Source organism: Phasianus colchicus, chromosome 16 (genome assembly GCF_987193195.1).
Source record: "Phasianus colchicus chromosome 16, bPhaCol1.hap1.1, whole genome shotgun sequence".
NCBI classification, from domain to species: Eukaryota; Metazoa; Chordata; class Aves; order Galliformes; family Phasianidae; genus Phasianus; species Phasianus colchicus.
In genome coordinates, this window is record NC_143451.1 from 11,747,010 (window position 1) to 11,759,377 (window position 12,368).

Consider the following 12,368-nt stretch of genomic DNA (forward strand, 5'->3'; position numbering starts at 1 on the left):
ATGAGGGCACCGCACTGCGCACGCGCACGGCCGCCCCGCCCCTTCCCGCCCTCCCGGTGGCTTGCGATCACGTGACCGCGCCGCGGGCCGCACCACCTGGCGGGGGTTTGAGGGAGGGAGGGAGCAGCACCGCTCTGCCCGCAGCGCCCGGCCGGGAGCGCAGGTGGCGGCCAAAGGCCGGGCCCCGCAGGTCGAACGTTATAGTCTTCTGTGTTCGGTCCGACGGTAGTTTGGGGTACGGCGAGGGAAGGAAAGAAGGAGGGTCGGCCGGAGCTTCTCGTGTCACCCCCCTGCGCTCCGAGCAGTGGCTGCGCCCAGCCCCGTGACAGGGCGGCTGCGGGCCGCGGTCATTGCCGCTGCCGCGGGGGGGAGGAGGGCATCGAGAGTCTCGTTGGCGGCCCGCCCGCGTCCGGCCGGCAGCTGCGTCCTCGCCCCGATCCGTCTCTATCCTCGTCCCGCTCCTCGCCGCTCCTTGGCGGCGGTTGAGCAGCGGGGAGCTGCCCGCCCTCCTCCTCAGCCCCCCCCCGCGGCCCGGTGGGATGGTACGGGCCGGCGGTCAGCGTGTGTCAGCTGCCCGCAGCCACGGGACGGGCCGGGGCGGGGAGCCCGGAGCCGCGGTGAGCGGGAAGGGGAGCGGAGCTGGGGGTGAGCGGGGGCTGGGCTGCGGCTGAGGGAACCGGGCGCTGAGCGGGGCCGGGCCCGGCCGGGTGGCAGCCGGGGTGCCGGGGTGGGCACGCAGCGCCTGGCCGGGCCTGGGGGCCTGCAGCGTTAGAGCGAGGGGGAACGGCTTTAGGCTGGAAGAGGGGAGGTTTAGGTTAGATGCGAGGGGGAAATCCTTCGCTCAGAGGGCGGCGAGGCGCTGGCACTGCTCCCACAGCGCTGGGTGCCCATCCCTGGAGGTGCCCGAGGACATGGGTGGGCCCTGAGCAGCCTGAGCTGGGAGGGCAGGCAGCCCGTGGCAGGGGTGGGGCTGGATGAGCTCTGAGGTCCCTTCTCACCTCAGCCGTTCCATCAATTTGGCCAAAGCAAACTTGCAGGGAGGTCTTTAAGGGTGGCTGGGCACAGAAGCGTTGGTCCTGCCCAGTCCCATCCCAGCAAAGGCTGAGGTGTCTAAATGCTGGGTGATTGTCTTGCTCTGGGCCTGTCCTGTCAAGGCCTGAGGTATGAGCACACCCCAGAGTGGAATTGTGCTGGACATCATCTGAGCAGCTCTTGGCAGGACATAGATCAGCATTCACACCCAACAGGCCTAGGGGGTGTTCTGACAGCTGTTCTTATCAGCAGTTTGTATTTATAATATAAATATATATATTTTATCACTCATCTGCAGGAGACCCTGACGGATGTGCTGAGCTCTCGCTATGAATGCTATTGTTGCCCTCTGCCATTTCTGTGAGCTCCACGGTCCCCGCACCCTCTTTTGCACTGAGGTTCTACATTCACCGCTCCCTCAAGGTGCAGGCAGCGGGGACATCTCTGGGCAGAATGAGCAAGCGGAAGAGGAGGAAGGAGGCATCCAGATGAGCAGCAGGATCCGCTCACACAGCCCAGCTGAAGGTGCCAGTGCTGACTCCAGCAGTCCAGGGCCAAAGAAGTCAGATATGTGTGAGGCAAGTGTGAATACCTGTGCACAGACCATCAGTGTTTCTTTGCTTCACTAAAGGGCTCTTGGGTTCTCTGATTCAAATTGCTTTGTTTAGGAGGAAGGAAAAACACACATGAACTACTCCTATACTTTCATGTAACTGATGGTACTAAAAAAGTCCTTACAAACTGCAGTGACCCATGACAGAAATTGAAGGAACTGTTATTAAGTAAATAGACTTTGGCTAGATTCTTTGTTGAGGTCTTTTTAGGCCTTATGTGCGTGATTCTCATGTGTCTGATAAATGCTTCCCTCAGACTTCAAGGGTTTTTGCTTCATTAGACCAGATTCCAACATTGATGATTAAGAGTAATCTTTAGCAGCAATGTCAAACAGGGATCAGAAAAAAAAAAAACAACCTCAAAGCTATTAAAATGGCAGAGAAAATCTATGTTCTCAGTTGTTCTTTTGTGTGGCTACTATTAGCACTTGATCTGAGCTATTTGTTATTTACTTTCTTTGAGGTTATGGCCAGTGCTTTTGTTGGCCAGTTGGTTTCACAGTTGCTGTTAACTGACTTGTACTGCTTGCAGAGCCATCGCCATCAAATTCACAATCAAGTTCAGGAGTGGAAAACTGGCATAGAAAATATATTGCACAGAGTGCAATTTGAGGATCTGAGTCCAAGTGCTGATCCTGACTCAAATTGTTTTTGTTCTGAATGCTTGAGCTTATATTTGTATATGTAAATAATGCTACCCTATGTTTTGAAGGGAAAATGCAGAGGCAGTTGGAAACCTTAGACATTTGCATGTCCATTTATGCTTGGATTTGCTTTTCTATCTTCAGGGTTGCCGCTCTCTTGCAGGAGGACATCCTGGATTTGTCAGCCATGACAAGGAGACTTCGATCAAGTATGTCAGTCACCAACACCCCAACCATCCCCAGCTGTTCAGCATTGTGCGTCAGGCCTGCGTTCGCAGTCTGAGTTGTGAGGTAACTCTCTGGGAGTACAGGAAGAAATCCTGTTTAGGTCCTGACACACTGTTTTAAATCCAGCATGCTGCTTTGCTGATCTTAGCTGCACTGTACAGTCTGGAAGAAGGAGGGAATGGAGGTGGAAAGAAAGATGTAAAGTCTGTTTGTTCTGGGATTGGTGGGAATTTTTAAGGATGATCTTTGATAACCTCGGGGATGCTTTCCTCTTGATTTCTGAGATGTTAAAGTTTTCTTATTTTCACTCCCGTGCATTTATTGTTGGTTGTTTCTTGTGTGTTTTTAATATAAACTGATAAATTGTTTGTGTAAAAATGCTGGCATCTCTTGCTTTGTATTGAGAAATAATGGGCCTTTATAGACCACCAACATTCAGCATGTCATATAAGTGAAGGGAGAGCCTTACAGGCTAGTGTTTGTGTGCCAGGATCAGCAATTTCTTGTGATTTCTCCACAATTTTGTAGATGAATTGAGCTAAATCTGTAAAATAAAGTCAAATTGAAGGCTTTATTGTGTTTGTAGAGGCCTGCTTGACCACAGGTTTTGGATAGCAGCCTTAAAAAAAAAAAAACAGCTTGTTTTATTCATCAGATGTCTGTTAAATAGCAGCAAGCTTTAGTTATACAGTTCATTACTCATCCAGCTGAGCTTATGTGGTCTGTATGTCCCTTCCATTCAGGTCTGCCCAGGACGTGAAGGGCCTATATTTTTTGGAGATGAACAGCATGGTTTTGTGTTCAGCCACACCTTCTTTATCAAAGACAGCCTGGCCCGAGGTTTCCAGCGCTGGTACAGCATCATCACTATCATGATGGACCGGATTTACCTCATCAACTCATGGCCTTTCTTGTTGGGAAAAATCAGAGGCATCATCGATGAGCTTCAGGGCAAAGCACTTAAGGTGGGTCAGCAAGTGAGTCCTTTTGGCTCAGCATTAATACAGCATTGTGGTAGTTTTTTGCATCTTAATGCAAAAGCTGCTCTTGCTCACTGCACTCAGGTTAGTCTTTAAGGTTGACACAAGGAATAAAAGGACTGTGTGTATCTGGGTGTATAGGAGAGAGGGGACAGGCCACTTTTGTCCTTTTAAGCCATCTGTGATGTTTTTCAGATTCCAAACTGCCACACAATAGCTCTGTTAGAATTTAAGTACCCAAAGCAGTGAAGGACAACATTTTGGGAACGGGTGTGTTACTCAGTGATAATGTAAATCAATCTAAGAATAAGGTGTTTTTTTCCTTCCCTCATTATTTGCAGTGTATTTGAACGACTGTGTTTGATGCACCCATTTCACTAGTGGGTGTTCCTTAGCGTTTTGGTGGTTTTAGTTTTCTGTCAGCACTTTATCAGACTGTCACACTGTCCTCCTTCTGTGCTGCAGGTGTTTGAAGCAGAGCAGTTTGGGTGCCCTCAGCGTGCCCAGCGGATGAACACAGCATTCACCCCCTTCCTGCACCAGCGCAATGGCAACGCAGCCCGCTCCTTAACATCACTGACCAACGATGAGAACCTGTGGGCATGTTTACACACTTCCTTTGCTTGGTAATGCCACTTGTGTTTCTAGCTTCTAGAACTCCCTCACAAAGAAAAATATTGCCATTTTTTTTGAAAGGGTGGAAATGTTTGGGTTGTTTCTCTTGATGCAGTAAGCTGGACTTTGCTAAGAAGTCTCTGAGTTAGAGGAAGCTAAGCACAGAAAGCCTCGTGGTGGCTTTAGGACAAAAATAGTTCTTGTTGCTGTGAAGTAAAGCTCCTTATGAAAAAACTGAAGTACGAGGAAAAGCAGGGAAAAATGCAAGAAAAGACACTCCCACACCTCAGTGTGTTTGCTCATCAAAATTCCCTGGAAAGATGCCACAGAAAGGGATGCAGTGCTGGCATGTGACTTGAATGGGGGATAAATGTGTTGCACAAGGTAATTGCAAAAGGTAGGCCTTTCAGCTGTAAGATGCACTGGTAGTTAGGACAAAGGAACGTATAGGTGTGTCAATAAAAAGCACATATTGGTTAATGGTTGAATGTTTTGTTATACCAGATTTCTTTCTAAATTTTGTCACTTAGCAAGCAGGGTTACTAAATGCTGCTTCCACTTGTTTTTCAATGTTTCCAGGCTTCTGAAAGCTTGTGGCAGCCGACTTACAGAAAAACTTCTGGAGGGAGCTCCAACTGAAGACACCCTTGTTCAGATGGAAAAACTTGCAGGTGAGGTCAGAGTTTCCAGAGCTGGAAAATCCTTTAAGAATGCTGTGACTGGTAAAACACCAAAATCTTTTGCCAGCATATTAAGTGCAACTGTCTCTCTTGGACTTCACCTTCATCAGCCCTACAGTAGCTGATGTGCTTTCCCATATGCCTGTGACTGCCAGGAATGTGAAATCAAGGCCTTTGGTATTGTAGGCTCTCTGCAACTTACGTTGTTTATTGTTTGTGTAGGAACATTGCATCATTGTCATCATTGTTCTCTGGCTGGGCTGGCCTTCCCAATGAATCTTTATAGCCAGAAGAATCAAAATCCATCAAAATATGGAGCTTTCTTGCTCTTTTTTCCTATCAAATTTCTAAAATTTAAGAATCCTAAGTTCTTCTCATATTTAATGATTTTATTACTCTATTTAGAAAAGAATCTGCTAAATCTCCCTAAAAGTGTGGCAGTGACCCTTAAAGCAAGAATAGAGGATGCACAGCTGGCTGGGGGGTGTGATGTTTTGTCCTGTAAAAGATGAACGTTCCTTGTTGACCTTCCAATGGTTATTTTATATCTGAGGTGCAAAACTTAGTTACACTTTAAGGCTATGACACTGTTGTTTTCAGTTACTGTATTCCAAATGCTTTCTCTCCACATACAGCCAAAAATAGTTATCTGTAGTTTGTGTAGGCACTTCTGAGGCAATTCCCAGTCCTAGATAGCAGCAATTTAAATGAGAACTGAGGTCGTTTTTGTCTGTTTGTTTGCTAGACCTCCAAGAAGAGTCAGAAGGCTGGGATGGCTCTGAGGAAGAAGAGAAGCCTTCTTCCCAGCCAGATGTTGCAGAAGGGCAGGAGCTTTCTAAATGCTCTCCTGAAACATCCCTGATGCCAGATTGCAACAGATGGAATGTAGCTCACAGAAGGTTGTCTGTCTTCCGCTCTCTCAGGCATATGAGACAGGTAAGAGAGGAACAAGTTTACTTTGATTCTGAATTCACAAGCTAATAACTTCTCATTCTTCTGATACTGTATTTTGAAAAGGATACATTTTTTTCCTGCAGTTTGCATTTGTTTCCTGTTCAAGGCAGTGCCTACATAGCTAGTAACAGTGTTAACTGCATTTCTGAGATTCTGGCTGTCTCTGAGGTCATGCTCTGTTTGTCCTGAGCCTCTTCCAATCGTCTGTCATGTGGATGGGATCATGTGATTTCTCTCAAGTTCTGCACTTCTGTCCTTCCCAAAAGCAATGTCAGTAAATGTCATGTTCAAAGCTAAGTATTGTTTGCTTACAACAAAAGTGTTTCAGGAAAAAAAAGAAAAAGAAAAAAAGGGAGCAACAGAACAAATGGTTCAGTCTGTGTGGATTTAGCTTGTCACCAGTGCTTCCAGTTCTCTGAGGGAGAAGGCTTTGTGCATAAGGTCCACAGTTACTTTTACACCAGCTTGTTTTCCTGGATGCTCTTAACATCTTGATCTGCTTTATCTCTTTATCTGCCACTTGTTCTCCTTTCTCCTAATTTGGAATGCTAGAAGCTATTAAACTACACCATATTGCAACTTTTAGCCACCTTTAGAAGCTTATCTAAGAAAATTGTTACATCTTTCATGCCTGAATCACTGTTATGAACATAACACAGATCAGAGAAATGGGTGAAAGTTATCTCCTGATAGAAGTCATTCAGTTCCATTCCAAGCAGGTCAGTATTTATCTTGCCAACCCACTAACTAGGCCAAGAAGCAGGCTGATTTGTGTAATCTTGTCAGAGAGCTGAAGAATTCGAGAGAGTGTAGAAATTGAACTGTTCTCTTACTGTGCTTAATACTGACTTGAATCATTGGTTAGGCACGTTGGCAAGGTGGTACTTTGCTGCTGTTTATTCTTGAAACTGTAAGAAGGGGTAGAAATTACTTTGCATGAGTCTGACACCTTTAGCACCTGTCAGAGAAACACTTAGTCTTGGTGCTGGGTTTTGAACTGCTGTCAATACACACAGTTTGTTAAATTTTCATGTTCGTTCCTGCTGTTTGGTTCTAGACCATTTCCTACGTGGCATGTTTTCTGACAGGACAGTTTGGTTCATTTCAGGTTCTTGGGGCATCAGCATTCCGCATGCTGGCTTGGCATGTTCTGATGGGGAACCAGGTCATCTGGAAAGCTCGAGACATGGATCTTGTCCAGTCTGCTTTTGATGTGCTACGGGTAGAGACCTTCTCCTTTTTTTTTCTTGCTGCTTGTTTTTACATATGTTTGAGTGGTCCAGCTTTCATAATAACCTGCCTCTAATATGTAATCTTGTGGAAAATGCGTTCTAAATTACATGATTTTGAGGAGAGAAAAAAGTTCAACCTTTTGTCCATAGATAGCAACTGTGTAATCTGTCTTTCAAGCTGAGTGAGATATTTCTGATCTCCCCTTTCCCTTCTGATCAGCAGAATATTTACATCAGCAGTCCTCCAATTCTTGGCTGGTCTTGAAAGCTGGGTAAAAAACTGTGCTTTGCTGATTTATATCCAGTGGTTCTTTCAGCAAGTTTCCTTCTTTCTTTAGACCATGCTGCCTGTTGGTTGTGTGCGGATCATCCCCTACAGTGACCAGTATGAAGAGGCATATCGGTGTAACTTCTTAGGGCTTAGCCCACATGTCCAAATCCCATCCCACATATTGTCATCTGGTAAGAACTCTCCTTTCCATATCGTATTCTGTTAAGGGGTGCTAATATTTTTCAATAAAAAATTATCAGATAGTCTAAAAATGCTGCATGAACTACAGTCTCTACCACTTCTCTTCCCCATATCCCTGCCTGATCAGTTGTTGAAAGTGTGTCACCTATTGTAACCACTAATAGCACCATAGCTGACAATCCTGGTTCCTACTGACTAAGTGTTGTAAGCTGACAGAACTGTGGGTTTTTTGGAGCAGAGTTTGCAGCTGTGTTTTAGAATCTGGGCCATTGTAGATAATGTTTTGGGCTTCTGTTGCTCTAGAGTTTGCAGTCCTCGTGGAAGTTCGTGCTGCTACCCGGTCCACTCTCTACCCAACTCTGCTTGAAGATGAGCAGTCCCTCAACAAGTATGAGTTTGTTGTCACCAGTGGCAGTCCTGTTGCAGCAGATCGAGGTGGGTGCTTTGGACACTGAAGAAACTGAGAATAAAATAAGAATCCTGATCTTCAACCATTTTTTATGCTGCTCGAGTGCTGGCCTTTAAGGAAGTCTGAGAAGAAAGCCAAACCACTACAGGACAGGGGCTGAGAATTTTAGGTTAGGTCTACCGTAGTCTTTTGAGCAGTGTTTTGCTTATTAATCCTCAGAAATGGGAAACAAACTCTGTAACATGGATTCAGTAGCAATTGTAGGGAAATTCTTCTGAAAACTATGACAAACACTTTTTATCCTGAAGTACTTGCTGGTTTATTTTGAGTGTCTCTATTTTAATCTACTAAACATGTAAGGACTGTGATGTTACTCATCATCTCCACTTGATAGACTGGTAAGACTGATACAGAACTGGCAGACCTTTCTTTACCTGCTTTGTTCAGTGACTTTGAGCGCTTGCAAGTAGATGTGATTCTAGTCAGGTCCACCCATCTCATATTTTCTGGAAGTCCAAACTTAAGTGCATTGGCATCATTGTTTATCTCAAAAGACACAGGCAGGTGGTTAACTCTGTCCACTGAACGTTCAGGTACAATTTAAAGCAAAGATTCACTCCCCTTTATAGAGTTCTTTCTGAGCTCCAGCACTGCTGTAGATCCAATGTATATAATTATAGCTTTCTATTTTCCATCTAATTAATGGCATGTCTAGGAGCTTCTGGACAAAAATTGTCCAGGACAGGCTATTTTATCACAGCATCATGCTTACTAGGCAATAGAGAGCTGAGAAAATAGCCTCCTAGGGAATACTAGAAATTGTCCAGGAAAGGAATGCCTCAGGTTGGTTAGCTTTTTTTTATTTATATATTTATTTATATATATTTATGTATATAATAAACAGCATGAAGATTTTTTCATAACTTTGCATATGTAATGAGCTGTTGATACAGCCCATATTAATTTCATTTGAAAAGTGAGCCTTAAAAACAAGGGCCCCTGAACCTGTGTGCATGTCCCAGGATCCTTTACAAAATTCAATGTTGCATCTTGGATCAGAGGTTTTTTTAGTAGAATGATCTTTTACACCCTCTAAGAAACATGTGAAATGAAGACAGGGCCACGGAGGTAGATTTCTTCCTGACTTGAGAAGGAATTTGGCTTGTTTAGTTCAGAGATAATCTGTGCTGAAACTGGCTGTGCTGTTATTAATACTTCAGCTTTCTGCATATAGAAAGAAACTGCATTGATGCACCAGGTCAAAGTACTGGTGAAAAATGAGTGCAAACCAGAACTCTTTAACAGACTAAGAGGGTGGAACAAACATGTATTCATCTGTAATTCCAGCAGGTACTCAGGATAAATGGGTTAGTCCTTGACATTACCAGTAAAGCTGTCAGTTACCACCTACAGATTGCATATACTGTTTCTCACCATTTCCCTTCTTTCTGACCTTGCAGTTGGTCCTACAATCTTGAACAAGATCGAAGCTGCTCTGACCAACCAGAACCTTTCTGTAGATGTTGTGGATCAGTGCCTTGTTTGCCTGAAAGAGGAGTGGATGAAGTAAGTGCTGCTCCTGCTGCAGTCAGAGAAACAGCTTTGGCATGAATCCTGAAAGAGTTACATTAGAGTACAGGGCAAACTTGTAGTCAGATAACTTCTACTTCAGTCTTGAGAGCAGTCAGCTTTACTAATGGGAGATGAGAGTGTCAGAATTCTACTTTGATCCTCTCTTCTTTGGCTTTCAGCAGTTCTTAACCTTTATGCTTCAGTTCTTGCATCTGGAGTTTACCTACGTGACAATACTTGTCGGTCTTATACACATTATGAGGATTAAGAATGCAAACATATAAGCCTGTCAGTGAACCCTGTGTTCCAGTGCAGATAACGTGCCAAATAGATGTCATGGTTGTGCCTCCAGGCAGCACGTTTCAAAGATGCAAGTAGTTAGAAAGGAAGACCAAACAGTCATGTGAAATAATTCACAGAATGTTATGATTTTGAGAAATTATCTGAAGGCCAGATGGGCACTGGATGTGCCTCCCAGGGAGATTCCCAGTTGTCAGAGCTAATTATTTTACTTTTAACAAGAATGAAAAAGAGTAGGATCACATGTATTACTACTGAAAATGACTAATTCCCCTTAACTAATCTCCCTTTTTCTTGTGCCTTCTTCCCCCACTTTCTTTGTTTAAAGCTGGAGAATAGTCTCCATGGAATACTGCTTGAGACATTTATTAATGTGTAGTTGCAGATGGTGCTGAGAGAAGTTACAGTTAGTGCTCATTGCCTGTTTGATGCATACGAGTCAATTGTAGTAGTGACAGGAGTTCCTCTTTCCTGCAGTAAAGTGAAGGTCCTCTTTAAATTCACCAAAGTGGACAGCAGACCCAAGGAAGATACCCAAAAACTGTTGAGCATTCTGGGAGCTGCAGAGGAAGACAATGTCAAGCTTCTGAAGTTCTGGATGACTGGCTTGAGCAAGACATACAAGTCCCACCTGATGTCAACAGTTCGCAGCCCGACATCGTCGGAGTCTCGGAACTAAAGGGTGCCCAACCTCACTTGCTGCCTTCAGATAATTGCAGGGAACCCCAAGTTACCACTGCTGAGCCTGCAGCATGTGCATTAGGAGGATAGTGAAACCTCATCACTATTCTAATGGTCCTCAAACTAACTTGAAGAGTCACTTGAGTCTTTTCTAATTGCTGTGAGACTGGACTAATAAGTGCTAATAAACACTGCTGCTGTCTGTCCTGAAACTCTACATCTAGACCTGCACGCTCAAGACTAAAATACAGCAACACTCAAAGAATCAGCGTGAAGTAATTAAAATCCCGTGCTGTCATCCTAAAGCATTATGGTGCTTAATCAGTTTTAGATTTCATTGGCAAGACTCAGAGACCTGTGACAGCATCCAGAACTCCTGGAATGGATGTAGCTAACCTCTGTGAATCTCACATACAGCTCCTAAATGTCTGAGAGACCAAGAACCAAAAAATAAGTGATGTCACAGGGTATGGATCACGTGTAAATTATTTAAAACCACTCAGATTTATGAAGAGACTATTTTCTGCTGTAGCAAAAGTCAGGAGTATCCTGTTGGAGTCACGTCACTCCGCTTCTATTTATTTATGTCTTGACTTGAGACAGTTTCAGCATTTGCTTTGGAAATCCTGTCTGGGAGGGAGAATTGTAATACAACAAACTCAAAATGCAGTCTGCTCGGCCCTCCAGAGGGTACAATACCTTGTTTTGCCTGTGTTGCAAAACTTCCAAATAATGAAGATTACCTCTCCAGGGTAAGGTCTCTGGTGTGTTCTTTTGTCTTCAGAAATAGTTTTCTAGCTACCTAATTAAGTTAAGCAGATCCAACCTGTAGGTGCTCCCTTCTTATATAACTCTATAGTAGCCATTTTGAATGCTTAATAGTTCAAGACAATGTTGGTGCAGTTTTTATATGACCTAAACAGACATTCCTTAACTGCATTGTAAGGAATCACTGTTTCTGTTGTGAAGTCATGGCGTTCTTGTCCTGGATCATTCTTGGGAAAACTTGACATTACCACAGATGTTTGTATTGATCTGGAGGCAGGTTTGACCCAGGTGACCTACTGCTCTCATTCAGACAAGAATGGAGCTCAGAGCTGGTGTTCCAACTCAGAACCAGTTCTGTTCTGTATAAAATACGCAGGTTGCTTTTGTCTGGAACATCTGTAAAATGGAGACAGACATTAAATCTCATTAAGAGCTATTTTTGTAAAATGGACAAAGCCTCTTTTTGTCTTGATTTCAGTGTGTGTATGTGTTGGGGTTGGGGGAAGCAGCAGTTGATTCACAAGTTCCTGCACGTTGGCCCAGAGCTGATGTGCAGCATTTAATGGGCCTCTTAACTTTTATGTTTGTTACATGTGTGGAACAAGAGCTACTGCTACGTTAATTGAAAATGCTTGGCTGGGCATAACATCAGGATATTCAAACAGCAAACATACTTAGAAAAAGAAATGCCTTACCCTGTTAATCAGCCAGTTATTTAATTTCAGGGTTCTGAGAAAGGTGTTTTCCCACTGTCAGTAAGGAAATGAGGGAGAAAAGGTGTGCAAGCTTTACCCATAGTAAAGGAAATTTTGAGTAATAAATGTGATAAAGCCTACTATCACTGGACTGATAGTGAAACAAAAATGGCAGCAGCAAGTAGAAAAGCATGGACTAATGGGTCAGGATCTCAAGTACAAGGTTGGTGCTTGTCCTTGTGGCTGCCTTCTATGTGATCGAGTAATTTTTCTGCTTCAAAGCTGTTCTGCTTCAGTCCAGAGCTGTGCAGCAACAGGTGAGATGTTTGGCACTTAGATGTTCTGACAGCTGAGCTGCCTGGTTTCTAAAGCATCGTTCTTCCAAGCCTTAAAGCTGCGTAACCCCCAGTTACGTCCTACGTCCACGTTTGCGTGCAGAGACGTGGCTCCTGCAACAGCAGGAAGGCGAGCCCAAGGTCAGGCTTCACGCTG

The 12,368-nt window shown here is 44.4% G+C and overlaps 1 protein-coding gene across 2 annotated transcripts; it reads left to right on the plus strand.

Moving 5' to 3' along the window:
• The first annotated feature begins 310 nt into the window (after positions 1–310).
• On the plus strand, positions 311–11,636 carry FLCN (folliculin). Of its 2 annotated transcripts, none has more exons than XM_031607027.2 (12): positions 311–645; positions 1,331–1,610; positions 2,435–2,581; positions 3,262–3,483; positions 3,964–4,124; positions 4,693–4,784; positions 5,539–5,729; positions 6,856–6,969; positions 7,318–7,441; positions 7,755–7,886; positions 9,321–9,426; positions 10,210–11,636. In XM_031607027.2, the coding sequence occupies exons 2-12, from the start codon at positions 1,362–1,364 to the stop codon at positions 10,409–10,411; spliced, it is 1,740 nt and encodes a 579-aa protein (XP_031462887.1). In that variant the 5' UTR covers positions 311–645; positions 1,331–1,361; the 3' UTR covers positions 10,412–11,636. The 2 variants fall into 2 exon arrangements, with proteins under 2 accessions (XP_031462887.1, XP_031462886.1); XM_031607026.2 differs by having other exon boundaries at positions 312–617.
• The last annotated feature ends 732 nt before the right edge of the window (positions 11,637–12,368 follow it).

Excerpts from the sequence above, each read along its gene's own strand:
- FLCN (XM_031607027.2), top strand. The coding sequence starts at position 1,362 with ATGAATGCTATTGTTGCCCTCTGCCATTTCTGTGAGCTCCACGGTCCC. Across the intron at positions 2,582-3,261 it reads TTCGCAGTCTGAGTTGTGAG|GTCTGCCCAGGACGTGAAGG; the intron begins GTAACTCTCTGG and ends CCTTCCATTCAG. Across the intron at positions 3,484-3,963 it reads TTCAGGGCAAAGCACTTAAG|GTGTTTGAAGCAGAGCAGTT; the intron begins GTGGGTCAGCAA and ends TCTGTGCTGCAG.